The sequence below is a fragment of the Hyaena hyaena genome, unplaced genomic scaffold (assembly GCF_003009895.1).
Source record: "Hyaena hyaena isolate Hyena2069 unplaced genomic scaffold, ASM300989v1 scaffold_296, whole genome shotgun sequence".
Taxonomy (NCBI): Eukaryota; Metazoa; Chordata; class Mammalia; order Carnivora; family Hyaenidae; genus Hyaena; species Hyaena hyaena.
The window spans coordinates 1093595-1120469 of record NW_024080931.1 but is presented as its reverse complement, the minus strand read 5'-3'; the positions used below and the strand labels follow the sequence as shown (position 1 = coordinate 1120469).

Genomic DNA, 26875 nt, shown 5'->3' with positions numbered 1-26875 from the left:
GGTTCGAGCCCCGCGTCGGGCTCTGTGCTGACTGCCAGCTCAGAGCCTGGAGCCTGTTTCAGTCTGTGACTCCCTCTCTCTCTGACCCTCCCCTGCTCACTGTCTCTCTCTCTCCTAGAAATAAATAAAAACATTAAAAAAAAATAGCATTTTTCTTTTGACTCCACCGCCCCCCCCCCCCAACCATTTAAAAATGTGAAAGCCATTTGCGGCCCGGAGTTTGCTAGCCTGTAGGATGTGATGTTCCCTCTCCAGCCCCCTCCTGCTGCCCTCACTCCCCACCCCCACCCCGGCCCTCGGCTCAGGGTGACTTCTTGGCTCCCCCCCCCCAAGATTACAGAGCTGTCCAAGGAAGTCTTCAGTCTCAAGGAGGCGCTGAAGGACCAGCCGGCGACCCCCGGCCCCTCCGAGGTGGAGGCCCTCCGTGGCCAGGTTAAGGGTCTGCGGGAGCAGCTGGAGGTGAGGGCACAGGGCACAGGGTGGGGATCCCGGGAGAGGGGTGGGCGGGCAGGCATGGGAGGAAAATGATTCGGTATTTTAGCAGCCGGGACCCTGGTGCAGGTAGGGGCTCTGCGTCTAAAGGGAGCTGTGGGGCTGTTCCTGGGGAGGGCACCCCCCTCCCCCATTCTGAGCCCCTCCCCCATGCCCACAGCAGGCCGCCAGGGACCACAGCGCGGTGGTGGCCTCGTACAGGAGCCACCTCCTCTACGCCATTCAGGTGAGTCCGCCTGCAGAGGAAGGCAGGTAGAGGGGGAGCTTTCGTGGCCTCCAGGGGTGGGGAGGGAGGGAGCCCCGAAGACGGGGGAGTACCCGGGCTCTCTCTCTGCCCCGTCCCCCCCCCACCCCCCAGGGTCAGATGGACGAAGACGTGCAGCGGATTCTGAGCCAGATCCTACAAATGCAGAGGCTCCAGACTCAGGGCCACTGAGCAGCCGGGCGCCGACCCTCTGCCCGCCTGGCCCCACGGGGCGTCCCGGCTCCCACACCGACCTTCCGAGCTCGCAGACCAGCCTGGGCCTCCCCGACTGTCCCTAGCTGTGTCCACTGCCCCCACTGGCCCCCTGCACACACTGGCCAGCGTGGAGCCCAGCCCTGGCTGAGCCCCGCCCCCACCGGAGAGCCCGGGAGCCCCCTGTCCCGTGTCCCGCCTGTGTCTGCCCCGTAGCCGGACCCCAGGAATAAAAGCTCTCGGAGCCGAGCCTGAAAGTGTATGGCCTGATCGCTGGGCGCCCCTGCTGCAGGGAGGGGGGTGGCCAGGAGCAGGGATGCGGAGGTGAGGCGCTCCCGCCCCCTCCCCCCGCGCCCACCGCTCAGTCCCAGGAAGCCCTGCGGTGTCTAAGTCAGGACGACCAGGGGTTCATGGTGAACAAACCGCCCGAATGTCAAGTGAAGACGGGATCCAAGACTGCGCGTCCTGGGCCGCTTTCCTCACCCTGAACCCAGCTTTGCTGGGAGCACCCCCTCCCCCCACCCCTCCCCCTCTCCCTGCATCCCTGCCCTTGGCAAGTCCCCAGAAACCCCCTGGGGCTTCTTGGCTCTTTCCAGCTAAGGCGGGAGAGGCAGGAGTGTGGCCTGTCCCCGGGGTTTCCTTGGGTGTCCAGGGAAGGCACCGTGTCTATAGGGGCTCAGCCTGTCCCTTGGCGTCCCCATGGCTCTGATAAGGTCCGCAGGTGGGGGCTGCCTCCCCAGGGCCTGTGTTTCCATCTCTCTCTTCACCCCATCTCCTTCCCTAGGTCTCTGTCTGTCTCTGTCTCTCTTCTCTTCCTGCCCCTGCTCACAGTCTCCCATCCCTGTGTCTCGCTCTCTCCTCTCTCTCTCTCCTCTCTCTGGGTGTCCCTGCGTCCCACCCCCGTGACATTGTCCCCCTTCTGGGGTTTCCCCATCCCTGTCCTCGCTGCAGGCGGAAGGAAGGACTGGCAGCCGGGCTGTTGTGGGAAAGGCCACGGGGTCTCCACTTCTCTCTTTCGTGGCCTCCTCTCCCGCCCCCGCGCTCGGGGCCTCCAGAGCCCTGCTGGCCACGATAGGTGAAGGGACGAGGGCTCCTTCGCCACCACCACCACCCCAGCCTCTGCTCAGCTCGCCACTGCCCCAGCCCCCCGCCGGGTGGGGGAGTCAGACCCGGGGAAGGAGAAGTTGGGGCTTCGACCGGGGGTTGTGCTTCCCTCGCTGGTGGGACTCCAGTCTCCTGCCTCCCGGAGGTGCCCCCGGCCTCCTGAGGTGCTCCCTGGCCCTCTCGACGGCAGAGCCTGCGGAGTCATGGCCTCAAGGCTTCTGGTGCTCGCCCTCTGGGTGGGCTGCTCACCCTGCAGCGGGAGAGAAGGTACGTGGGACCCCCGGGGGCCTGGGAGGCCAGGACAGAGGGACGTTCCCTGGGGCCTGGAGTTTCTCTGCCACGGAATATTCTGAGCTGCGGGGGGGGGGGGGCGGCGGGGAGCTCACATACCTACTGGATTCCCAGTGGTGGGAGGGAGTTACCAACCCATTGCACAAATGGGGAAACTGAGACACAGGATGCATCCCACCGCAAAGTGACACCAGGAAGTGGCAGCCACAGCTGGGATGGAGGGAGAGGGACAGAGAGAAGGAGTGAACGAGACACATTTTAATTATAAGCATCCATTTCACGTGCTTCAAGACAACGTTGTTACGAGAGGGGCCACCCAGGTCCCCTTTGAGGCTCCTTAAACCTCAGCCCGGGACGCCTGGGTGGCTCTGTCGGTTAAGTGTCCAACTTCGGCTCAGGTCATGATCTCACGGTTTGTGGGTTCGAGCCCCACGTCGGGCTCTGTGCTGACAGCTCAGAGCCTGGAGCCTGTTTCAGATTCTGTGTCTCCCTCTCTCTCTGCCCTTCCCCTGCTTGTGCTCTGTCAAAAATAAAACATAAATAAATAAATAAATAAATAAGTAAGTAAACAAACCTCAGTCTCCCCATCTGGAAAATGGATTGATACTCCCTGCCTTCCCAGGTTGTAGTGGAGGTGAGAGCTGGTGCAGGTGCCTTTCACTCGTGCATTCGTTCATTCATTTCCCAAACCTTTATTAGGCACCTACTGGGTGCCTGGCTGGGAGGCTGGCGCCAAGCCCACAGCAGGGGTCGGACCGTCCCAAGGGTGATTTTGGAAGCTCACCCGGCTCCCTCTCCCCCCGGGGCCCCAGCAGCCCCCACCCAGCCCAGGGTGCGGTGCTGGGCGTCTAGGTACCCAATCGCCGTGGACTGCGTCTGGACCCTGCCCGCTTCTCCGCACCCCACCAGGCCCACATCCTTCATGGCCACGTACAGGTCAGAGCGGTAGGAGGGCCTCCTGGGCGGCTTCCTGCGGGGCCTCGACCAGGGCAGCCGGAGGCTGAGCGAGACCCGAAACCCTGGGGACTCTGGGGCAGCACCAGCAGGGGAAATACACTTCCTAAAACACAGATTGCGAGTCACGTGCCTCGTTTAAACTCTTTGAGAAGCCACGTTTAAAAAGGAAAGAGAAATTCTGAAGTTGATTTTAGTATTTTACTTCGGTCGCATCTCAATATTCCAAGTATTTGTCGTTTCATACGACGGAATGTCACTTAACATGCCTCTGTACAAGTCACGTATTTAAATTCATAATAGAAACTAATATTAATAGGATTCAAGGATAATTATTTGAACGTGTAATCAATATTTTAAACATAAATGAGCTATTTTGCACCCTTTGTATGCTAAGTCTTTGAAGCTCCACATGCATTCCACGCATGTAGCACTTTTCAACTCACGTGCTAAACATTGGTGGGAAATTCTTGGTCTCTGGTTATAGTTGATCAAATTTGTGGCTGGGAAAATAGATTCACCCAACTGGGAACTTGACATTGAGGGTAGATAACATAAATTAAAAAGACACCCTCGGTTGCATCAGCTGTATTTCAAATGGTGGAGAGCCACTCATACTCGGTGACTACTGCATCTGACAGCGTGGTCGGAGCATGTGGAATATTTTGGAAGGCTCTAGAATGTTCTGGAATGTCTCCAGAGTCTGAAATCTCAGGGTCTCAGAACTCAGCAGAATCAGAATCTTATTATTTCTGAACCCATGAGTCCATAGACCTTGGCACATTGTAATTCTAACGCTGGAACTTTAACATTCCAGAAATCTGTGGAATCTGCACCCTAGCATCTCGCAGTGGGTGTTACCCCTGACCCTGGGTCATCACAGGCTCTGTGATGTTGGGGTGAACGGCTCGCTCAGGGTCACACCCAGCCAACAGCAGGATCCCAGTCCGTGGTCCTCAGGTGCTGTCCACATGGGGTCCAGGGCACAGACGGGCCGGTACGAAGGGCTCAGGCCCTCATGCTGTCCCTACGTGTCCAGACTGGGCGTGGCCGGCCACGGAGAGAGCCAGCCCTGCCTCCAGCTGACACCAGAGGCCACCCGCTGCACCATCCCCGACGTCCAGATGTTCTCCATGGTGCCCTACATACTCAACGTCACGGCCGTGCAGCCCCGGGCCACCAGCAGCAGCTTCCTGCCCTTTGTTCCGGAACATATCAGTGAGTGTGGGCGGCAGTGGGGGGTGTGGAGGCCACCAGCTTGCTCCTGACCCGCCCCCCTCTCACCACCCACCTCCTTCCTGTCACCCATCCTGGGTCCCGTCAGTTCCACCTTTGTTTTTTTTTTTCTCGTTTTTTTTTTTTTTAATATTTTTATTTATTTCTAGGAGAGAGAGAGACAGCGTGAGCAGGGGAGGGTCAGAGAGAGACGGAGTCAGACTGAAACAGGCTCCAGGCTCTGAGCTGGCAGTCAGCACAGAGCCCGACGTGGGGCTCGAACCCACGAACTGCGAGATCATGACCCAAGTGAAAGTCGGACGCTTAACTGACTAAGCCACCCAGGCGCCCCATTTCCACCTTTGTATTTCTTTGAGAAGCCACCCACTTCTCCCAATCCTGAGCCCCCATCTGGCCCAGGCTCCATCTTGGCCCGCACCAGCTCACTCAGTCCCCTGCACCCTGGTCCCAGACTCCAGCCCTCACCCCCACAGTCCGCCCTCCCCACAGCGGCCACCAGAGGGTGAATGTGAGCCCCCGAGTCAGGTCCAGCCCTCCTGTGCCCACAGCCCTCTAGGACTCCTAAGTCCTCTTCCTCTGGGTCCCCAAGGCCCTGCACACCTGCCCCGTCCCCTCCCTGCCCTCCTCCCTCTCTCCCCCTCATTCACTCTACTCCAGTCACACACACCTCCTCTGTTCCTCCAACAGACCAGGCAGGCCCTGCCCCAGGACCTTTGCACTGTCAGTGCCCTCTGCCAGGAATCCTCTTCCCCAGATCTTCACACAGTTCACTCCCTCCTCTCCTTCAGGTCTCTACTCATTTCCTCAGTGAGCCCCCTGGCGACTCTCAGAGCACATTGTTAGATTGCAAACCCTCATATGTTGCTGGTGGTTATTAAGAAAGTCTCGGGTCTCTGTGAGGCTCAGTGAGTTAAGTGTTTGGCTCTTGAGTTCAGCTCAGGTCTGATCTCCCTGTTGTGAGATTGAGCCCCACATTGGGCTTAGCGCTGGATGTGGAGCTTGCTTAAGATATTCTCTCTCTCGGGGTGCCTGGGTGGCTTAGTCGGTTAGGCGTCCAACTTTCGCTTAGGTCATGATCTCGCGGTTCGTGGGTTCGAGCCCCGCGTCGGGCTCTGTGCTGACTGCCAGCTCAGAGCCTGGAGCCTGTTTCAGTCTGTGTCTCCCCTTCTCTCTGACCCTCCCCGGCTCATGCTGTCTTTCTCTCTCTCCCCTAGAAATAAATAAAAAATATTTAAAAAAAAAAAAAAAAGATATTCTCTCTCTCTCTCCCTCCCCCTCTCTCTGGCTCTCCCCCGTTGACGCTGTCTCTCTCAAAAAAAAAAAAAAAACAAAAAACGTCTGGTAGTCCCTTCGAAGAGTTAAACATGTTACATAAGCCAGCATCTGCAGTCAAATATATGCCAAGGAGAAATGAAATCACATGTACTCAGAACCTTGTGCACTGATGGCCACGGCAGCATTATTCACAATAAAGTGGAAACGACACCGGTGTCCATCGGCAGATGACTGACGCACAAAACATGCTCTGTCCATATGAGGGAACAACATCGCAGAAGTGAGGCGCCCGCACCCGCCACCCCACGGGGGGACCCTGAACACACGACGCTCAGGGAGGGAACCAGACCCGGGAGGCCACGCGGGGTGTGAGTCCTTTTATGGGAAATGTCCAGCACAGGCCCATCCACAGACAGGAAGTGCATTCGTGGTTCTCAGGGATGGGGAGTGGCTGGCAAAGGGGACGGGGATTCTTAGGGGGAATGTTAAATAGTGGTGACAGTCTGTGAATGCAGTAAAAGCCACTGAACCGTACACTTTATGTATTTTTTAAAATTATTTTTATATAAAAAATTTTATAATGTTTTATTTATTTTTGAGAGAGAGATAAGAGACAGCGTGAGCAGGGAGGGTCAGAGAGAGAGGGAGACACAGAATCTGAAACAGGCTCCAGGCTCTGAGCTGTCAGCACAGAGCCCGATGCGGGGCTCGAACCCACGAACCGTGACATTGTGACCTGAGCCCAAGTCGGACGCTCAACCGACTGAGCCCCCCAGGCGCCCCAGAACCTGACACTTCAGAAAGGTTTTGCCGTATGCGAATTGTGTCTCAAGGCACTGCAACCCACTCTCCTGCGTGTACTCTCGATCTTTCTTCCTTACTCTTTATGACCTGTTCCTGGTCTTTTGTCCGAGGGATCGCGCTCCAGGAGGGTAAGGGTTGGGCTGGTGCTGTGCCCCCAGCGTCCAGGCTGGACACTCAGTAGACCGTCAGTGAATACCCGATGGCATGAGTCTGCCAGCCCCTCCTGACCCTGTGTCCCGCTTGCCCACCAGTCAAACCCGACCCTCCGGAAGGCGTCCGCCTGAGCCCCATCCCTGGGCAGCGGCTGTGGGTGCAGTGGGAACCGCCCCGGTCCTGGCCCTTCCCAGAGACCTTCGCACTCAAGTACTGGATCCGATACAAGCATCACAGATCTGCGCGCTTCCGCCAGGTGAGGAGGACGAGGGGGCTGGGAGGGCGGCTCCCGGGTGGAGGCGAGCACGCCGGCAGGGGTGCGCAACACGGGGGCAGCCCAGAGACTGGACTCCTGGCATCCCCCCAGAAGGTCGGCAGATGGGCCCTTGAACAAGTCTTTGCACACACATGTCCATGGCAGCGCCGTTCACAACAGCCGAAAGGTGGAAGCTGCCCCATTGTCAACAGGGGAATAAACACACGTGTCCACCGTGCACGCGGGAGTCCACAGATGACTGTCACCACCGCGCACGCGCACATCACTCAGGTGCATCCACCGCGCATGCGCACAGCCCTCAGGGGCATGCGCACAGCCCTCAGGGGCATCCACCGCGCACGCGCACGTCCCTCGGCCGCGAGCAGGAGCGAGGCGCCCACCACCGCCGCCCCGCGGACGGACCCTGAACACACGACGGTCAGGGAGGGAACCAGACACGGGAGGCCACGCGTGTGTGAGTCCACGTGCGTGACACGTCCAGCACAGGCTCCTTCATGGACAGGAAGGGAATCGTGGGGCCCGGGGGCTGGAGGACAGGTGGGGAGAGGCTGCTAACGAGCACATGGGTTCCTTTTGGAACGATGGAATGTTCTGGAACTAGAGTTGACCGTTGCACAACAGTGGAAATGTATTCAGTGCCACTGGATGGTGCCTTTCAATTCCTTAATTTAGTGTCATGCGGATTTCCCCTTGATTGAAAACAAATACATTGTTTTAAAATTTTTACAAAGTAAAACAAACAAGGGCCGGGTGCTGCTGAGAGTCTGAGGTCGGTTGTGCACCGGACAGCCCCGCAGGGCAGGCCCAGGAGCTCAGTGTCTGCGGGCCGCAGGCTTCCGCAGCGCTGTCCCGCAGCACGTTCTGGGAACATGGGAATGTTCTCCGTGTGCACCCGCCACAGCTGTACCCGAACCCACGTGTGCTTACTGAGCAACTGTCATAGGGGAGTCGCCAAGGACCTGGCCTCTTTTTTTTTTTAAGTTTATTTATTTATTTTGAGAGAGAGAAAGGGTGCACACGCGCGTGTTGGGGAGGGACAGATAGAGAGAGAAAATCCCAAGCTCAATTGTGTCTGATGTGGGGCTCGATCTCCTGAACCCGTGAGATTATGACCTGAGCTGAAATCAGTCAGACAGTTAACTGAGCCACCCAGGCGCCCTGCCAAGGAATGTGCTTTTAAATTTTATTTAGCGTTCATTAATTGTATTTTAAATATTTTTGCAATCCTTAAAATTGAGACAGAATTCCCATGCCATAAAACTCGCCGTTTTAAAGTGCACAAGCCAGTGGCCTCGATCGTATTCGCAAAGTTACGCAACTTAATTTATCTAAATGCAAAGCGCCCATCACCACACCCGGTGACCATCGGGACAGGTCAGGGCAGAGGCGAGAGGGAGATAGTTAGGTCTGGGGCCAGGAGGTTGCCTGTGGGGGCTGGGCTGGGTCGCTCTTGAGGATGAGGGGGACCCAGAAGGAGGGAAGGGCCAGGTCTGAGAGGAAGAGTGGGACTATCAGGCTGGAGAAGGCAGAGCTGTGTCAATGACCGAGTGAGGATGTGGAGAGGTCTTCTTGGCAAGAAGATTTAGTAGATTTCCCGACAGAAGGGGACAATGCCAGGCCACCCAGGGCCACAGGGGCCACATCAGGACGGCCAGGAGGCAGACACGGGAGCCAGAGGAGAGCCGTGGCCGAGCCTCCGTTGGGGTTTCCACCGGAAGGCAAGGCAGAGCAAGGCGATCAGCTTGGGGCTGGCAAGTTTGAAGAGCTCCGGCCGCCTCTGGGCTGCACCTGACCCCGGAGGCTTTGAGGCAGGGGGAGGACCGGCTTGAGGGCTCAAGGAAGAGGGGGGTGAGTCGGATGGGCCTGTGTGTACGTGAGAGGCAGGCTCCTGGCTGGTTTAGCGAACTCTGAGAATCGGCTGACCCTGGTCACCAAGATGTAGAAGATCTTGAAACAGAAGATACCGAAAACTGCAAAACCAGGTCAATCCAGTGGGGCCAGGAGGGAGCCAGAGGCCCTGGTTCTGGCCTGGGGGAGGAGTAGGTTGGGCGGGGTCTGACTGCTGAGACAGCCTGGGGGGCGTGAGGTCCCCAAAGGAATCCTGACACGGCGGCTTTGGGGCCAGGATCAGGAAGGACCAATGCCTTGGAGGGGGGGCTACAGGACGTGCTTTTCGGATCGGGGCTGGGGATGCGAGGCTGGGCCTGGCAGTTCTGTGCACGCCGGCCCCCCCCAGCCTCCCCCAGCCTCCTGCTTCCCGCTGACCTGGCCCTCTCTTTGCTCTCAGGTGGGGCCCATTGAAGCCACATCCTTCACCCTCAGGGCCATGAGGCCCCGGGCCAAGTACTGCGTCCAGGTGGCGGCTCAGGACCTCACCGACTATGGGGAGCTGAGTGACTGGAGTCTTCCCGCCACCGCCTCCATGATCGGGGACAAGTAGGGGGCTTCCTAGGACCCCCAGAAGAGGGGCTGGGTCCCTGACGTCTTCCCCACCCCCACTGCTGCGGATGGGACCCAATTGGCCTGCATTCACTGATGCCGAGTTGCTTGGCAACTGTGGACAAACGACTTTGCTTCTCTGAGCCTCAGCTGGTCAATCTGTGAAATGGGTGTGTGCTTCTTCCTTAGACCGCTGAACAGGGCTTTTGTAAACTGGGAACGTGTGATGTTTTTTTACTGTTTAGAAAGAGATTGTTGTTGCTGGAATCAGGATTACTCCTCCCTTCCTTCACTAGACCCAGATGAGGCCCAGAGAAGATGGAGCGGGACACACACACAGCGACTCCTCACTCCTATGACCGGGGTCAGGGCTGGGCGGGAGGAAAAGCATGGGGGTGGAGGAGTCCTGGGGCTAGAGGCGGGAGTTCTGCCTGGGGCGGGGGAGGGGGGCGTGGAATCCATTCAGTTCAGCAGTTGAGTCCACCTCCCTCCTGCCGTGGGGCGATCCTCACTGTGGGTGGACACATATAGGACACGAGCCTGGGAAGATTTCTCTAGGAGGGAGCAAAGCCGTCCCCACTGAGGGCCAGAGAGAATGCATGGGCTGGTTTGTGAATTTCACTCAGAAGTCACCTTCTCTGAGAAAACTTTCCTGACCACCTCGTCTATGGCCAGCAAAGTCATGGCTCCCAAAAGATACCCAACTCCTAGTGCCCAGAATCTGTGAATATAGTACCTTACGTGGCAAAAGGGACTTTGCAGATGTGATTAAGAGTCATGAGAATCTGGGGGCGCCCGAGTGGCTCAGTTGGTTGAGCGTCCGACTTCGGCTCAGGTCATGATCTCACGGTTTGTGGGTTTGAGCCCTGCATCGGGCTCTGTACTGACAGTTCAGAGCCTGGAGCCTGCTTCGGATTCTGTGTCTCCCTCTCTCTCTGTCCCTCCCCTTCTCTCTGTCTCTCTCTCTGTCAGAAATAAAACATTTAAAAGTTTTTTAAAAAATAAAAGAATCATGAGAATCCTTCATTTGAAGATTAAGGATCTTTTATTAAGTTAATGAACATCCAGGCCGGTTCTCCTGGATGATGCAGGGGCCCCAAGATCATGATAAGGACCATGAGGGAGAGAGAGAGAGGTGATGTGACAACAGCAGAAGCCAAAGGGATGCCAATCCGCGAGCCGGGGACCGTGGGCGGACCCTCGAAGCTGGAAAAGTCCAGGAAACAGATTCTGCCGTGAGCACCCCCCCCACCCCCATCCACGTTAGACCTCTGACCTCCAAACCACAGGATAGTAAACGTGTATGGTTTTAGGACAGGGAGCTTGTGAAACCTCGCAGCAGCCACAGGAAGCTCATACACCATCTAGAGAGCTCTTCTTTCCACTGTCCCAACACTGCCCTATTGTACTGTCCCCAGATCCCTTCCCAGGTGTTTGGGTGTGGGAGCTGGGGTGTGTGTGTGTGTGTGTGTGTGCGTGCGTGCAGGGGAGGTGAGTGTGGAGCCTGGTCTCTGAGTCTCTGCCCGGGACACAGGTAAACATGGGCGGGGGGGCGTCCAGGGTGCTCCTCTGTGGACATGTGCAGCCCGTGGGCGCTGACCCCAGTCCCCAGGTGAGCGCTAGGGTATGGGAACACGTGTGGCTTCCCGCAGCCCAGCACACAGCGTAAGGGCTCGGCGCTCAACGCCGACCTCGGGGCTCGCTCCAAGAAACAGCAAGCAGGGAATGTCGCCGGCAGCGGCCACGGCCCGTCACGACGAAGTTTTAGGAGCCGCTGCTCACCGCTAGGGGGAGCAGCGCCCTCCCTTGAACTTCTAATAAGCTGCCGTCGGAGCTTTTGTTGCCAACTATCTAGGTTGCCACTCGGAAGAGAAGATAGAAGGATTCGGGTCTTGACGGGCGGGGATCAGAGCCAATGAAAAGGGAACGTGCGTATGCTCCAACCAATAATAGAATGGAGGAAGTGACGTCGACGGAAATACAAGGGAAGTTCGGCAAACGCTGAGCCTGAGCAGCCCTCTGGCGTTTGTGGGTGGAGTAGGAGGCAAAGATGTCGGAGCGAAAAGTTTTAAACGTAAGTACTTAGTGACTGGGGTTTCTACCCTAAGCGGGGCATCTCGGAGCTCCGGCCTAGATGGGCTTCCTGTACTCTTCCCGTTGGAACCTTTTTCTTTTCTCCAACCGTCTTCCGCAGGGCGGGGCTTTCAGACACCTCCCAATCACCTTCCGTGAGGGGTGGGCCTTCGCAGCGTTTGAGGGCGGAGCTTAGCCCATTTACCTGGTCACATCCCCTGATTGGATGTTTCGAAGGGAATTAGCCAATCATTTCCCCTGGGAGAGGGTCCGCTTTGAAATTATAGGTGTTCCCCTCACGCCCCGCCCCGCCCCCAGGAACGTGGCTCCATGAGGCCCCGCCCACCCAAGGGTCAGCTTTGCTCTGCCCTCCCATTATGCTGGCGGGGGACCCTTCGAACTCTCTTGTAAAACCCGGACTTTTGTGAGATTCAGGGGAGCTCAGAACTCAGGATTCGTCTTCTAGAGAAGAGAGCTACTGAATTCCGAGTTCCTGTTCCCCCCGCCCCCGCCGGGAATGTCAGGGGATGAGCTCCCGGGATAGGGGTGAGGGGTGTGAGTCCGGGATGTCAAGCCAAAAGCCCAGATTTCCAGGGTCGGTTTGATGCCCCTTCCTGCGGCTCAGCGTTCTAATCTTTTAAACAGTCGTGTTAGGAATGCATCTCCAGCCCCTTCATAGTCCAGTGCAGGTGCTGGGCTTCGTGTCCCTGAAAGTCCTTCCATCCTGAGGATCCAACTGGGAGCCGTTTCTGTAATTTACTGGTGGATAGTTCTGCGCCGGAGGCTGCAGTAGCGCCTTGCGCATCCCATCAGGGAGGTGGACGGGTTGTCTCCATTCAGATGAGAATGAGGCCGGGAGAGATGGGTGATAGCCAGGGGGTGGAGGAGTCAAACCCTGGCTCGGTAACCGCGCTCCTAACCACTGTACCACGCTGTTTCCCCAGAGTTGTGTCCCTGCAGACACTCATTCCCCATCTGTGAAATGGGTACACCACACTCCGTATCCTAGAGTCTTTGTGAGGATTCTGTGAGACGTGGCATGTGAAGTGCTCCATGTAGCATCCAGTGCCGAGTAGGTGCTCAGAACACAAGCTGCTGTATTACCTGATCGTCCATTGGAGTTGTTTTTTATAACCCAAACCTGCCTTCCCCAAATCTCCCACCTCAGGCTCCAGTGAAGGAGTTAGTGCAGCAAACTCAGGCTGCCATCCTCAGGCTGGCGGCCAGGTTGGCCCTTGGCTGGCATCTGGGAACTTGAATCTCAGGCTCGTTCCCAAGGTCCCCTGATGAGTATGGCTCCTTGTGCTTAAATTTTGTACGAATGGTGTGGTTTATGCTGCGCGTGGGCCCTCCTCCTGGAGTCGAGAACATCAGAACCTGCGAGGCACAGGGGGCCCGTGTGGCCTTCCGACGGCAAAAACCCTGGGCGCTGGGTCCCCATGAGCTTCCCCGGGAGACCCCGTGTCACACGCGGTGTGTATCTCGTTACTGGGGCAATCAAGCACGTCCTGTGTAATTCTGTGGGGAGAAGACTCTGGAAGCAGGTGTCTGGTCTCCCCAGACACCTCCCCACACACCCCTTCCCTTTGCTGATGTGTCCCTGTGTCCTTTTGCTGTAACAAGTGGTCACCATAAGTACGAGCATCCGTGGAGTCCTAGGAGCCATCACAGCAAGTCATCACACCCCGGGTGGTCCGGGGGACCCAGTGTGCGTCCCTCCCTGGGCCTGATACAGCTCCCTTGGCACTTTCACTTCCCACAGAAATACTACCCCCCCGACTTTGACCCGTCAAAGATCCCCAAGCTCAAGCTCCCCAAAGACCGGCAGTACGTGGTGCGGTTGATGGCTCCCTTCAACATGAGGTGAGTGACTCCCGTGTGGCCCCCGCGTGGTGGCCCAGTGAGCACGTGACCATACCAGCTGTCGCTGTCACTTTCCTCACCGTTCAGGATTAACCCCCCTGACTCTTAGAGCTCCTAGCCAGCGTCGGCCTTGAGCTCTTGATCATTGGTAGTTAAGTGTGAGTGTGGAGATAATTCACCTCCTCCCAACAGCTATACTTCTTCATACCCCAGGACCTTTGCACGGGCTGTTCCTTCTGCCTGGAACACTCTTCCTCCTTCTCTAACATGGCTGGCTCATCTTCACCCTTCAGGTCTTGGCCTAAATCTCACCCCTCAGGGACACCTGGCTCAGTCTGTAGAGCATGTGACTGTTGATCTCACAGTTGTGAGTTCAAGCTCCATGTTGAGTGTAGAGATTAACAAAAAAATAATAAATAAATTTAAGAGTATGAATATTTATGGGGCCCCTGGGTGGCTCAGTCGGTTAAGCATCCAGCTTTGACTCAGGTCATGATCTTGTGGTTTGTGGGTTCGAGCCCTGTGTTGGGTGAGTTTGGCCCCTGCTTCGGGTGAGCCTTACTTCTCTCTTTGTGTCTTTCTGTCTCTCTCTTTCTCTCTCTCTGCTCCTTGCTCACTTTACGCCCTCTCTCTCAAAAAAAAAAAATAAATGATTAGTTTAATTAAATCTTTAAAAAAACAACCTCAGCTCAGAGAGGCCCTCCTGACGCCCCTCCAACCCCTTCCATGCCCCCCTCTGCCTCTCCACCCCTACATCGTGCCCCTTGTCCTGCTGCACGCATGCTGTGCCCCCCGCCGCTACTGCTGGAGACCTGTGTGTCTCCGCATGTTGAAGTTAGGTGCCCCTGCTCCTCGCAGACGCCTGGTTAATGACATTCACTGTTTACGCATTGTTGGTCTGTTTCTCTCTCTCCTTTTTCAATTCGGCAATCACTTGGGGCGCCTGCTGTGTGCCCGGGCCCGGGCTGGGTCCCAGGGGCGCTGCGGGGAGCGAGACGGGCGGAGCCCACAGGCGGGAGGGGGTGGAGATGATAACCAGGTGCTGAGGCACGTTGGCGCCCGGTGCACGCGGGACATGTGCCTCGGGCATGAGGGAGGGTGACGGAGCAGGTGGCAGGAAGGGGGCTGCTGGGCCGACGTGGTCAGGGACACGTTAGGAGACACGGCAGTGGGGCTGAGGTCTGCAAGGTGAAGGGTGTCCTGGGCTCCGTGAAGTGCAGGGCAGAGGCCTGGAGGGGGCCTGAGCTGGGGGTGTTTGCAGGAAGCATCAGGAGGCCGGCGTGCCGCGCCTGGGGAGCACGGGGCCTGAGCGAGGGCAGGGTGGACAGAGCTTCTGGGCGGCTCCTGTGGCTTCCCTTCTGCTGGAAACTTCTGGAGGCTAGGATGCCCCGTGAGCGCCAGCCAGGCTTCAGGGAGTGTGTGACTAGCAAGTCTCAGCAGGCCTGGGTCGTCCGGCTGCTTCCCCAGAAGGGGACCCTGGGACCGAGACCCAGGAAGGTAGGAGGAGGAACACGCAACACGGGGGGAATCTGAGGCAGGCTGCCGTGGGAGGGAGGGAGCCCCCCGGCCCTGGAGGTGTGCAAGCAGCCCTCCGCAGGAACCTGGGTACCGAGATGGTGCAGGTCCCTCTGTCCTGCCCCGCAGGTGTAAGACGTGCGGAGAGTATATCTACAAGGGTAAGAAGTTCAACGCGCGGAAGGAGACGGTGCAGAACGAGGCCTACCTGGGTTTGCCCATCTTCCGCTTCTACATCAAGTGCACGCGGTGCTTGGCGGAGATCACCTTCAAGGTAGACGCCAGCTGGGCTGCTCCTGCCCCCTCGGGGGCTCCCCGCCACTGCAGGGAGGCCCCCTTTCACTTTATCCCCAGGAAACGGGGGTGTTTGGGGAGCTGTTCATGGGGAGCATCATTCGCAAGGGCAGAAACACAGCAGCGACCCAGGTGTCCAGCAATAAGGGATTCAGGGAGCACATGGGCGGCCGGTAACCATGGTGACTGTGAGGTTCTAGGGGGAGGAGGAGGAGAGCCTTCCGTTCCCCTTTCAGGAACTTACAGTACCACCTTCTTACCATGCGTTTTTCCCTTTGGGTCAATAAACAAGATTTGGGTGAAATGAAGAAAAGGTACATTTAAAGAATTACATACTTCAGTTACATTTTTTTAAGTTGATTTATTTATTTTGAGAGAGATCACACATACAAGTGGGGGAGGGGAAGAGAGGGAGAGAGAGAAACCCAGGCAGGCCCCGTGCTGTCAGCGCAGAGCCCAACGCGAGGCTCAAACCCTTGAACCGTGAGATCATGACCGGAGCCGAGATCAGGAGTCGGATGCTCAACCGACTGAGCTTCCCAGGTGCTCCATATTTTGATTGTTTTTTATTTTTTATTTTATTTTTTTTTAATTTTTAATGCTTTTTATTTATTTATGAGGGTCAGAGACAGACAGCGTGAGCAGGGGAGGGTCAGAGAGAGAGACGCACACAGAATGTGAAACAGGCTCCAGGCTCTGACCTAACTGTTGGCACAGAGCCTGACGCGGGGCTCGAACCCATGAACCGTGAGATCGTTACCTGCGCCGAAGTCGGACACTTAACCAACTGAGCCACCCAGGCACCCCTTTGATTGCTTTTTAAACAAAAGCTTTAGGGGAGCCTGGGGGGCTCAGTCAGGTAACTGTCTGACTTTGGCTCAGGTCACGATCTCACGGTTTGTGGGTTCGGGCCCCGTGTCGGGCTCTGTGCTGACAGCTCAGAGCCTGGAGCTGCTTCGGATTCTGTGTCTCCCTCTCTCTCTGCCCCTCACCTGCTCGCACTGTCTCTCTCTCTCAAAAATAAACATTAAAAGTTTTTTAAATTGGGGCAACTGGGTGTTCCAGTTAGTTAAGTGTCTGACTCTTGACTCCAGCTCAGGTCATGATCTCACAGTTCATAAGTTCAGTTCCCACACTGGGGTCTGTACTGACAGCGTGGAGCCTGCTTGGGATTCTCTCCCTCTCCCTCTTTCTCCCATCTCATTTCCCCTCTCCCCCAAAATTAAGTAAGTGAATAAACAAACAAACAAACTTAGAAAAGGAAAGGAAAGAATAGCCCCCAGAAGGAGTAAAGCACGAGAGAAAGCATCCCGGGCTGTGGACCATGGCATGCAGGCTGGGGGCTGTGAGCTGGGGGCTATGGGCCGTGGACCGTCGGCTGGGGGCCGGGGGGGGGGGGCAGTGGGCTGGGGGCTGTGGGCCGTGGACCATCGGCTGGGGGCGGGGGCAGTGGGCTGGGGGCTGTGGGCCGTGGACCGTTAGCTGGGAGCCGTGGGTGGGGGGCCATGGGCTGGGGGTTGGGGGCCGTGGGCTGAGGGCTGTGGGCTGTGGACCGTTAGCTGGGGGCCGTGGGTGGGGGGCCATGGGCTGGGGGTTGGGGGCTGTGGGCCGTGGGCGGGGGGCCATGGGCTGGGGGTGGGGGCCGTGCGCTGCCAGCTGGCAGGATCTCTTGCTGCCCAAGGACACGGGACTGACGTCTACCCCTCCCCCGCGCGCAGACAGACCCAGAGAACACGGACTACAGCATGGAGCACGGAGCCACCCGGAACTTCCAGGCGGAGAAGCTCCTGGAGGAGGAGGAGAAGCGGGTGCAGAAGGAGCGAGAGGACGAGGAGCTGAACAACCCCATGAAGGTAGAGCGGGGGGAGGGGTGGAGCCTCCTGTGTCCCTCCTGCCTCTGGCCACGTGGCGGGACTGGGTGGGGAGGGTGGGCCGCAGCTCTGCCTCCCGCTCGCGCACCCTGCGCGGTCCTGGGGCTGCGTGTCCAGGACCCGATCCTGTGATCCGGTCGTTCGGTTTGCTCGCAGTCAGCCTCAGGGCCGGGCCTGTCGCCTGAGCCCCGTAGCCTGGGTCTGGAGCACATTAGCGGCGTGAAGGGGCAAGGCGGGGGCGGGGGCCACCTGGCAGGCAGCAGGGGGTGAGCCCCCATCCATCAGCTGGCCAGACAGTGAGGACCTCAGTCCCTCAGCCGCCAGGAACTGATTGCAGTGGCCTGGGCCCCCGATGAGACCACTGACCCTTGATGTCACTGGTCAGAGTCAGCTGTGCCGCACGGTGCTGGACTCCTGGCCCACGCTGGCCAGGAGACAGAGATCCGTGCTGCTTAAGCCACTGGGCTGGTGGCAGATGGTCACGCAGCCAGAGGAAGTGACACAGGGACCTAGGAAGTCGGACTTGAGGACACAGGCCGCTTTTCTTGCGGCCGCCTACCCCTCAGCTTGCACAGGACACCCCTAGGACCGGGGGCTGTGAGGACCAGCAATGCAGAAGGACACACTCCCTTGACCGTTCATTCGCTGGCTCTGTGACCCGGGGCAAGGTGCTTGGCCTCTCTGTGCCTCGCCGCCCTCCTCCAAGCAGTGGGATTGCTGGCTGCACTCGCAGGCTGAGGTGGGGACCGAGTGACGTCAGACGCGGGAAACCCCTTCCGGTCTCCCTGCCCCCGTCACGCCCAGCTCTTCCCGCGCCCTCGCCAGTTTTCTGAGCTGCTGCAGCAGACCTGGGGGTGCAGAGTGGTGGGGGGGGTGGCTCTGCAGGGGCTGGTGTGCCCGGAGCTGCCTGCCTGGTCACGTCCATCCTTGTCCGCCCGCACTGCCTGTGGGGGCTACGGCCTAGTGAGTTAGCCCCAAAGTCACGGTCAAGCCACATCTTTTTTTTAATGTTTTATTTATTTCTGAGAGAGAGAGAGAGAGACAGCGTGAACAGGGGAGGGTCAGAGAGAGAGGGAGACACAGAATCCGAAACAGGCTCCAGGCTCTGAGCTGGCTGTCAGCACAGAGCCCGACGCAGGGCTTGAACCCACGAACCGTGAGATCATGACCTGAGCCGAAGTTGGACGCTCGACTGGCTGAGCCCCCCGGGCGCCCCAGGCCACATCTTCTGAAGGCTCGACGGAGACCAGAGGGCCTGTTTCCATGCAGATGCCCTCAGGGTGGGCCCCCCCTCTGCCCTGCCCGACCCCCCCATGCTGTCTGAGCCCCTGCACGATGTGGTGCCGCCCTCCCCAAAGCGAGGGACCCAGAAGAGCGGGAAAGGAGCCGCTCTCACAGCGACAGGCTGTCATCCCTCATACTCATCACCAGGCGCGGGTCGCGGCGTCCAGCACACATGTGCGGGAAGGGAGTTCAGCCTCTGCTTTCTCACGGGAGGAGCACCTAAGAATTGGGGACATGCTTTCAAACTCCCAGGACTGCCACTTCCCAGAGGCTCCGGCCAGGAAGCAGCCAAGGGCAGGCCCCACACCCAGCCCTGCCCGTCTCCAAGCCCCCCTGCCTCAGACACCTGGGCTGGCCTTGCCCCCCCGAGCCTCTACAGAAGACAGTCGCAAGGATTAACTGACCTTCTGTTTGGAGACCTCTCAGCCTGGCACGTGGCAGTGGCTCAGAGTGTCTTTTTTTACCCTTTGTTGTTACAATGTTTTTAAGTGGGCTCCGTGCCCAGCGCAGGGGACTCCCGACCCTGAGATCCAGGCCCTGAGCCCCTCCTCTTTGTTACATTATTTCATGATGGGGCGGGGGTGAGGGGTGGGGGGTGCAAGCCCAGGCCGGCTGGCTGCCCCCTGACCAGCCTCGAGGCCTCAGGAGACCACACCCCAGGCCTTGGTGTTCGCAGCTGTGACATGGGTGCGGCCGTGGAAGCAGGTGGGAGGCGGGGTGGGGGACCCTGCAGCCCGTGTCCTGCCCGCCAGGTGCTGGAGAACCGAACCAAGGACTCCAAGCTGGAGATGGAGGTGCTGGAGAACCTGCAGGAGCTGAAGGACCTGAACCAGCGGCAGGCGCACGTGGACTTCGAGGCCATGCTGCGCCAGCACCGCCTGTCCGACGAGGAGCGGCAGCAGCAGCAGCAGGAGGAGGACGAGAGGGAGACCGCGTGCGTCGGCCGGGCCGGGGGGCGGGGGCGGGGCCCGGGCGCTCTGAGTCACCTCCGGCTTTCCCTCTGCCTGGGGCACCCCTTCCAGGTCTTCCCTGGCTCCCTTGGGGGCCGCCTCCTCCAGGAGGCCCTCCCTTCCCCTCCCCAGCATCTCACTTTCCCCGGGTGCCTGTCGGAGTCCCCAAGCCCCCCTGCCCCAGGTTTGGGGATTTCCCAAGAGGACCCTCAGGCCCGGCCTGCCGTGGAACCTTCTCGCTGATTCACCGTCTCCTGGTCTGTGGCCTCCATCCCTCCCTCTAGACGCCCAGCAGGGCTGTGGTGTGGCATCTGCACCCCAGGGCCTGGAACAGGGTCAGGCGCATAGTAGGTCCCCGCGGCGTGGGGGGGTCACCGCCAGCAATACCGCGATGGGCAGTGAGAGGAGTTACGTTTGTCCAGCACTTTCTGAGTGCCAGGCACTGGCTGGAGGCTGTCCTGATCATTCCGGTATCGAGGGCACTGTGGCGTGGGGCGCTCCGGGAGTGGCCCCAACCTAGCCACCAGCCGGGGTTCAGCTTCAGGCAGCTGGTGCCATCGGCCAACCACTTCACTCGCTGCGCTCAGTGGGCAGAGGAATAAAAAGTTTTTAGTGCTTATTTATTTAGAGAGAGCGCGCAGGCAGGGGAGGCGCAGAGAGAGAGGAAATCCCCAGCAGGCCCCATATTTAGTGCAGAGCCTGACGCGGGGCTCAGTCTCCCCGAGATCGTGACCTGAGATCACGACCTGAGCCGGTAACGGGAGTCGGGTGCTCCACCCACGGAGCCACCCAGCTCCCCCAGAGAAGACTTTTTAAAGCCATCTGTGTGCCCCCCATGGCGCCCCCTGACGCAGCGTGGCATGACCTGGCTGGCACACGTGCCGTCCCACAGGGCCCTGGTGGAGGAGGCTCGGAAACGAAGGCTGTTGGAGGACTCGGATTCCGAAGAGGACACGGCTGCCCCCGCGCCCCCACGCCTGGCCGCGAGGCCCAACCCCACCGCCATCCTGGAGGAGGTGAGTGCACGCACAGATGAGCCAGGGTCGGCGGGTGTCCTAAGGGCTCAACTCGGCCGGCGCAGCCCCACCAGCCCTAGATCTTCAGGGAATGAGTGGCTGAGGCCACGGGCCAGTAAAAGTTCATGGTCAAGACAGGCTCTGCTTTACCAGCTGCTGCTTCAGGCGCTGAAACAAGGAGACCCGCAAATGTGGAGACGCAAGGACACAGATGTTTGTCGGCCCCATAAGGTCCCAGGGTCACGGCCAGGCACCTCTGCTCCAGGCGCTTTCCAGCTTCTCGGTTGACTGTCTTCGGGAGTGTCAGGTCCGGCTCCGGGGTCACGGCCGGCTGCGAGCATGCCAGGGCCCTGAGGCTCATATTTGGATGTAGGTCATCCGCTGGACTAACGTCGTGGCCACAGGAGCCGCACAGAGCCTGGGAGCTGCGGCCTTTGCTGGCGGGAAGGAGGGGAGAGAAGGATTTGGCTGGTGGACTGCTAGCATTTTCCACCACAGCTGGCTTACCTGTGGTGGTCAAGGCCACTCTGGTTTGTTAATCAAAGAAGGGGGTTAATGAGAGAAATCATAAGCGACAGTCACCCCAAAAACAGTTTATTGCAATTCAGACGTATCCGTGGTCCGAGTTACTAGGTTGCAGGCCTGGCCACTGGACAAGACCCCAGGTAACAAGGGTTTCAATGACACGGGTCAGTTTTCTCTCCTGTGACATTTTATGTGCAGCCATCTGGAGCAGGGAAGGTGGCCCCACAGCACGGGTCCCAGGGGCCCGCCCTCTCGTGGTTCTGCTGTCCGGGGGCGGTGCCCTCATTGCATGGTCTCCTGGTGCCACCTTCACCTCCTGGCAGGAAGAGAGGGGCGGGCAGGGGAGCGGGAGGTTCAGACCTCAGGATCCTGGGTCCTGCACAGCCTGCTGCTCACATCCCATTGATCAGAGCCGAGCCACCTGACCACATCCTGCTGCAAAGGAGGATGGGAAATGTAGTCTTTCCTTGGGGCAGCCATGTTCCCACTGGGTTTCCCCTGCCTGGCTCTGGAGGTCTCGCACTGTCATCGTTCATCTTTGACACTGACCCCAGACGTTTTCTTTGAGGAGCTGTCACCTGATCAGAGTTCTCACACTGTCTTTCTTGCACAAACCGCCCCTGAATTGTCTAAAATTTCCCCTTTTTTTCTTTCACCTAAATAAGAGATTGGGGCCACTTTGAAAGCAACAGGGGCCTCATCGATGACCCCCCCCCGACCCTCCAGTTACAGTGTCTTGCTCACACCTAGCGTGATGACAGACTTGTTGTGCACAGTACGCCTCCATCGAGACTTCCCAAATCTTCACCGAGAGCTTTACGGAAGCTCGTCTGTCCACTCCTGTGTTCTCGGTTCCATTTAGTGGCAGTGATGCAGCCCCCGGGGACCGGCTTGGGGAGAGTGCTCACAAGGGCCAGCGCTGGCCTTCCCAGGGGACCTCGTGAGGCCGTTCAGTGATGCCGGCTCAGAAAGCTGCTCTGTCCCCCGCTGGGCCACGTCTGTCCTGGTCACCACTCTCAGGCCGGCCAGCCTGCAGATTAGAGCGGCGTGCAGATTGCCACATGGCCGCCTGGAGCCCCCTTCACTTCTCTGCGTGTTAGCTCCTCCTCCTCATTCTGGCATCAGCCGAGTCCCCTCTCGGAGGAGACCCGTCCTGACCGCCTCATCACCAGTGGCTGCGTCCCTCACACTTCGTACCCCGCTGGCATCCTGCTGGCACGTCACTTATCAAGACGGATGTTGTCTTGAGGACCTACTCTTCTCCATCCTCTGCCCTCAGGCGGCGGCCCCGTGAGGACCGCCCCAGCGCCAGGACCTCCCGAATCCGGGAGGTTCCAGTTTCTCTGTTTCAACATAAAACAGATCAGAGGGGTCCCTCCCGGTACAGTTGAAGCTGGATGTGGGGCTGAGCCCTTTCTGCCTTCCCCTAACTAGTCCCCAAAGTGGGTGCCTCCATTTCCCCTCAGTGCATCAAACACGTTGATAAAGCATCTTCGTGCCAAGAATGGTGTGTGGCCCTGTGGCCCCAGCTGTGGACAGGACAGGAACCCACGGCATGGATGGGGGGTTACTTAAGGCAGTAGAGGGCGCGGGGGGCATGGAAATGCAGCACCCACTTGAGCTTGAACTGTGGAGAAAGGTTTCCCAGAGGAGAAACCCAATACTTGAATGGGTATTGAAGGGTGAGTAGGAGTTCGCCAAATGCATTAGAGGAAAAGGGGCATTCCAGGTGGAGGGAATGGCGTGAGTAAAGGCATGGAGGTGAGAAGGTGTGGTGTGATTTAGGACGTGTAGGGCTGGAGAAGGTGGGATATGGGACAGTTCACCCACTTGTGTCCCCGTCTCCTTACCCCCAGGCTCCAAAAGCCAAGAGGAAGGCAGAGAGCTGGGACCGGAGCATCGGCACCCTTGGCAGCAGGCCCCCGCTGTCGGGCCTAGTCGTGGTGAAGAAAACAGACCTGGGTCGCAGCACTGGGCAGGGCCAGGCATCACCCACACAGGGTAGGTGCCCCGGGGTCCTGAGATCGGAGCGGGGCGCCTCAGAGGGCCACCGCAGGTGGCAGCAGCGCCCCCCCTGCTGGGAACCGGCGGAGTGCGGCAGGGGAGGGGCGCCCCCACCAGAGCTGCAGGGGTGAGGCTGGTAGGCTAGCTTTCGCCTCTCTCCCAGGCCCCGTGAAGACTGGGAAGGCGGCTGACCCTGCGCCCTGGACGCCTGGCACCTCCTCCCTGAGCCAGCTGGGGGCATATTCGGACAGTGAGGACAGCAGCGGCAGCAACTGAGACCCCTGCCCAAGCCTTTCTCCGGGTCAAGGTCACATGTCCCTAGTCAGCTGCTGGTTGCCAGGAGGCCTTGGCACCAACCAGAGCCCTGAGCGGATAAACACAAATGACCTCAGGCTGGCGGGGCCAGCGGGGGCTTCCGCCACTGGACTCAGTTTCTCCCCCGGCCTCCCACCTACCAGCCGTCGGGGGCCTCGGGGTCCCCGGCTCACACTGCCGCCCTCCTGGCCCTCCCGGGGACTGTGGCCTCCCAGTACGGCCCTCGGCTGCCGGCAGGCCTTTGTGGAACTCCGCGGCCTGCCTTGGACGGCAGGGAGGGGCGGGCAGTGTTTGGGCCCCGCCCCCTTCGGCCCCGCCCACCCCGGTTAGCCCCGCCCCTCCTGCCGCAAACCCGGAAAACCAATAAAAGGGTTGCTGCCTGGCCCCTGAGGACTGAGGACGGCCCTGGAGGCGCACGCGGAGCTGCTCCGGCCTCCTCGCCCTCGGAGGCCGGGACGTGATGAGGGTGATTTGTGGTGTAGAGAGCTGACGTGGTCACGTGACCCGGAGCCCCGGTTCCAAAGCCCGCGTCCTTGCGAGGCTGCCGGGTCTCGTCTTCAGAGCCCCCTGGTCGGCGGTCCTGGCTCCCCCCAGACCCCTTCACACCGCGACGCCCCCAGTCTCCTCCCTCCTCACGTGCGCGCGTACTCGCATTTGATAACGAGGCTTTGTGCTTCTCGCTGTCAGTTTGCCAGATGAAAAGGCCTCACTTTTTTATTAGAAAAAATCTTTTTTAACGTTTATTTTTGAGAAAGTGTGAGCGGGGGAGGGGCAGAGAGGGAGGGGGGTAGACACAGAATCCAAAGCAGCCTCCGGGCTCGAACCCACGAACCATAAGATCACCACCTGAGCCCACGTCAACCGGCCGAGCCACCCGGGCGCCCTGAAAAGCCCCACTTTTGGCGTCTGCTTTCCTTCAGTGGTTTCTGTGCTTAAGTGTGACTTGAGGCGAACTGGGATCCAGCCAGGGCTTCCGATGACGTCGAGGGGCGGGCGGGCCACGCGTGAAGACAGGGCTGTTGCGGGCGGAAGTGGGGCCCCCGCCGCTGGGCAGACAGCGCACCTCCCAGCTCCACACTCCGCAGCCTCGCGCCTGTGCCCTGAAATCGGCCTACAGCTCGGAGGCGGGCACATGCCAGGAACTTGTGCCCCGCCCGCCCCACCCCTGCCGGAGCCGGTGGCGGAGTAAGCCCTGCGGCCGAAGTCGTGGGAGAGATGAGGCGGCCCCGACGCTCCGGTTCACCCTGACTCATTCTTGCAGACTGTTCCCTGAACTCCCATCGTTTCGGGGCCACCCTACTTGTTGCCGTGTACACTGCCATCTATTAAGAGTATTAATTCCACTCTACAACCTATATTATTAGCAAACTACGGTTGGTGGGCCAAACGTGGCCCACGGCCTATTTTTGTAAATAAAGTTTTATTGGCACAGCAGCACGCCCATTTGTATGCACATAACGTTTGGCTGCTTCGCTCTCTAGGGTGGCCGAGTTGAGTAGTGACGACAGGGACTCTGACCCGCAAAGCCAACAAGTTAGCCGGCCCCTGACTGGGTCACCCAGCTCTGCACTTTCTGCTCTGCTTCCCCCAGCCTCCACGACAGGGTGGCTGAGACCCTCACCCCGCATCCCGATTTCCAGGTTTTCCAGGCTCACTCTGTGCCTGCAGCCTGCTGCCTGAGGTCACCCTGAGGATGGCCGCCAGCTGCCCTCTCCTCATGGCGCACCGGATGGCAGTGAGTAATGATAGCCACCGTTTGTGAAGTACTTGCCATTTGCCAAACATGTGCTAAGCTTGTTGAGCAGATTTACTCATTTTAGTTTCCAAGTGCACATAGGTTTTTTTTTGTTTTTTTTTTTAAAGCACCTACTTTGTGCCCAGATCTGTTTCAGGCACTGGGGCAACGACAGTGAAGAAAAAACAGTCCCCACTCATAATGGTAACATTATTTTTGGAAGATGGGGGATAAGATAGTAAACCTGCCTAAATATAATAAAATACTCAAGGAAATAAGTGCGTGCCGGAGGCGGTGATAGCTCTGGGTGAACCAGGCAAGACGGCTCTGAGGGGTTGCCATCACGAGGTGTGTGTACCACACCCCCAGCGAATTCTGCTTATCAAGATCTCTCAAACGTTAGCAGCCGGAAACAACAGGAATGTGGGTGTGGTCCTGCCGGGTTCTCTGCTTCGGGGTCTTGGGGCTGCAGTTGAGATGCTGACAGGGGCTGTGGTCTCATCTGAAGGCCCGCCTGGGGCAGGATCCGCTTTCAAGCCCGCTCACGTGGCTGTTGGCAGGATCCCCGCTCCTCATGGGCTCTTGGGTGGGGGCTGCCCTCTGGTGCTTGCCTCGGGGACCTCGGACAGCTGGCTTCGCAAAGTCAGCACGACAGGACTCTTTGAGACATGGCACCCCATCACCTTTGCCCTGTTGCGCTGGCCGGCCACATTCACAGGGAGGGGTTTACACGTGGCTGTGACCACCAGGAGGTTGGGGTCACTGGAGGGTGGCCGAGGGTCTGCCTCCTGGGCGCCCTGTCAACAGTGAGCTTTGCAAGGGCAGCTGTGTGGGCGGGTGAGCATCTCCCAGCAACTAAGACCGTCCAGGCACTAAGTAGTTCCTCAATAGATGTTTGTGGCCTAAGTGAGTGTCTCCCCATTCACAGCTGAGGCAGCAGAGGCCCTCAGCTCTGCCCGCTGTGTAACTCCTCCCTCTCCCCACAGCCTGGAGCGGTTTTATTTCCCTGCAGGCTTTCACACCTCCTTCTCCCACGCTGTGACCCCACTCTGTGGGGGTGCCCAGGGTCCAGCACAGAGGGGTAGCACACATCAGGGTCTGGTGTGTGCGCGTGTGTGCTCGGATCCTATAGAACCTTCCCCCGCCCTGTTCCTCCCTCCCCCTCCCCAGAGTCCCCCCTCCCCCTCTCCAGAGCCTGCCCTTCTCCCTTTCTCCACTCCTGTCTGTCATCCTAGGGCGCTGTCAGGCCTCATCCAGAATCTCCTCCATCAATCCCCTGAGGCGGCGGCACATCAGAGGACTTGGTGGGGGTGCCCCACCCCCCATAGCCCACTCTGCCTGAGCCTGTGCTGCACAAAGGGCCCACTCCCCAAGCTCTAGCGGCAGGTCAGGCTCTGCACCAAGCTCACTGCTCACTCCCGTGAGGGAGGCTCATTGGCCGGAAGCTCAGAGTGAGCGAGGGACAGGGCCCGGGTTTGCAGCCACAAGGCTCCACCTTTAACGACCACGCTCCATGAGGACTCCTGCGGGGACAGCATCTCCAGGGGCCGGCCTGGCCTCTCCCATCAGAGTAGCCACTCAGCTGGGTCTTCTCCATCAGACTAGGGGTCTTTGAAGGTTGGGCCACGCCTCCCCCATCAGACTGGGACTCCTAAAGATAGGCTCCCGTGTCCTCCCTGAGACTAAGGGCACCTAAAAGCAGGGCCACATCTCTCGCATCAGAGTGGAAGCCCCGGAGGTCGGAGCTATGCCTCTTTCATCAGACTGAAAGCTTCAGACTGGGAGCCTATTAAGCACGCACCTGTCCTCCATCAGCCTGAGGCTCCTGAGGTCCAGACCATGTCTCTCTCATCGGACTGTGAGTTTCAAAAGGCAAAACTGTCAAGGAGCTTCTCAGGGCTGAGATCAGAGTAGGGGCTCCTAAGGCGAGGCCGTGTCTCCTCCATCA

General features: G+C 58.8%; 3 protein-coding genes across 5 annotated transcripts in view; all 3 read left to right on the top strand.

The window, feature by feature from the left end:
* Positions 1-1163, top strand: part of ANKRD24 (ankyrin repeat domain 24) — a 24195-nt gene extending 23032 nt beyond the window's left edge. Inside the window, exons 19-21 of the mRNA XM_039247582.1 lie at positions 334-459; positions 653-718; positions 851-1163. Coding sequence (XP_039103513.1) covers positions 334-459; positions 653-718; positions 851-928 — 270 coding nt within the window. The 3' untranslated portion in view covers positions 929-1163. The remainder of the gene's footprint in view (positions 1-333; positions 460-652; positions 719-850) is intronic.
* Positions 1164-1822: 659 nt separating this feature from the next.
* EBI3 (Epstein-Barr virus induced 3) lies at positions 1823-9702 on the top strand. Of its 3 annotated transcripts, none has more exons than XM_039247495.1 (5): positions 1823-2320; positions 3160-3280; positions 4116-4516; positions 6865-7022; positions 9331-9702. In XM_039247495.1, the coding sequence occupies exons 1-5, from the start codon at positions 2257-2259 to the stop codon at positions 9481-9483; spliced, it is 897 nt and encodes a 298-aa protein (XP_039103426.1). In that variant the 5' UTR covers positions 1823-2256; the 3' UTR covers positions 9484-9702. The 3 variants fall into 3 exon arrangements, with proteins under 3 accessions (XP_039103426.1, XP_039103425.1, XP_039103427.1); XM_039247494.1 differs by having other exon boundaries at positions 3157-3280; XM_039247496.1 differs by having other exon boundaries at positions 1828-2320; positions 3157-3280; positions 4338-4516.
* A 1702-nt stretch (positions 9703-11404) lies between these two features.
* YJU2 (YJU2 splicing factor homolog) lies at positions 11405-23935 on the top strand. Its single transcript, XM_039247646.1, has 8 exons — positions 11405-11556; positions 13318-13418; positions 15063-15207; positions 16946-17080; positions 19135-19316; positions 20225-20348; positions 22730-22874; positions 23041-23935. Exons 1-8 carry the CDS (start codon positions 11533-11535, stop codon positions 23151-23153), a joined length of 969 nt encoding a protein of 322 aa, XP_039103577.1. The 5' UTR covers positions 11405-11532; the 3' UTR covers positions 23154-23935.
* The last annotated feature ends 2940 nt before the right edge of the window (positions 23936-26875 follow it).

What these genes read in the sequence shown, in the direction of transcription:
- EBI3 (XM_039247494.1), top strand. Translation starts at nt 2,257, where the DNA reads ATGGCCTCAAGGCTTCTGGTGCTCGCCCTCTGGGTGGGCTGCTCACCC. An exon ending in ACCCTGCAGCGGGAGAGAAG is followed by an intron (nt 2,321 to 3,156) that starts GTACGTGGGACC and finishes CCGGGGCCCCAG; the next exon opens with CAGCCCCCACCCAGCCCAGG. An exon ending in TCCTTCATGGCCACGTACAG is followed by an intron (nt 3,281 to 4,115) that starts GTCAGAGCGGTA and finishes TTAACATTCCAG; the next exon opens with AAATCTGTGGAATCTGCACC.
- YJU2 (XM_039247646.1), top strand. Translation starts at nt 11,533, where the DNA reads ATGTCGGAGCGAAAAGTTTTAAAC. An exon ending in CGGAGCGAAAAGTTTTAAAC is followed by an intron (nt 11,557 to 13,317) that starts GTAAGTACTTAG and finishes CACTTCCCACAG; the next exon opens with AAATACTACCCCCCCGACTT. An exon ending in ATGGCTCCCTTCAACATGAG is followed by an intron (nt 13,419 to 15,062) that starts GTGAGTGACTCC and finishes CCTGCCCCGCAG; the next exon opens with GTGTAAGACGTGCGGAGAGT.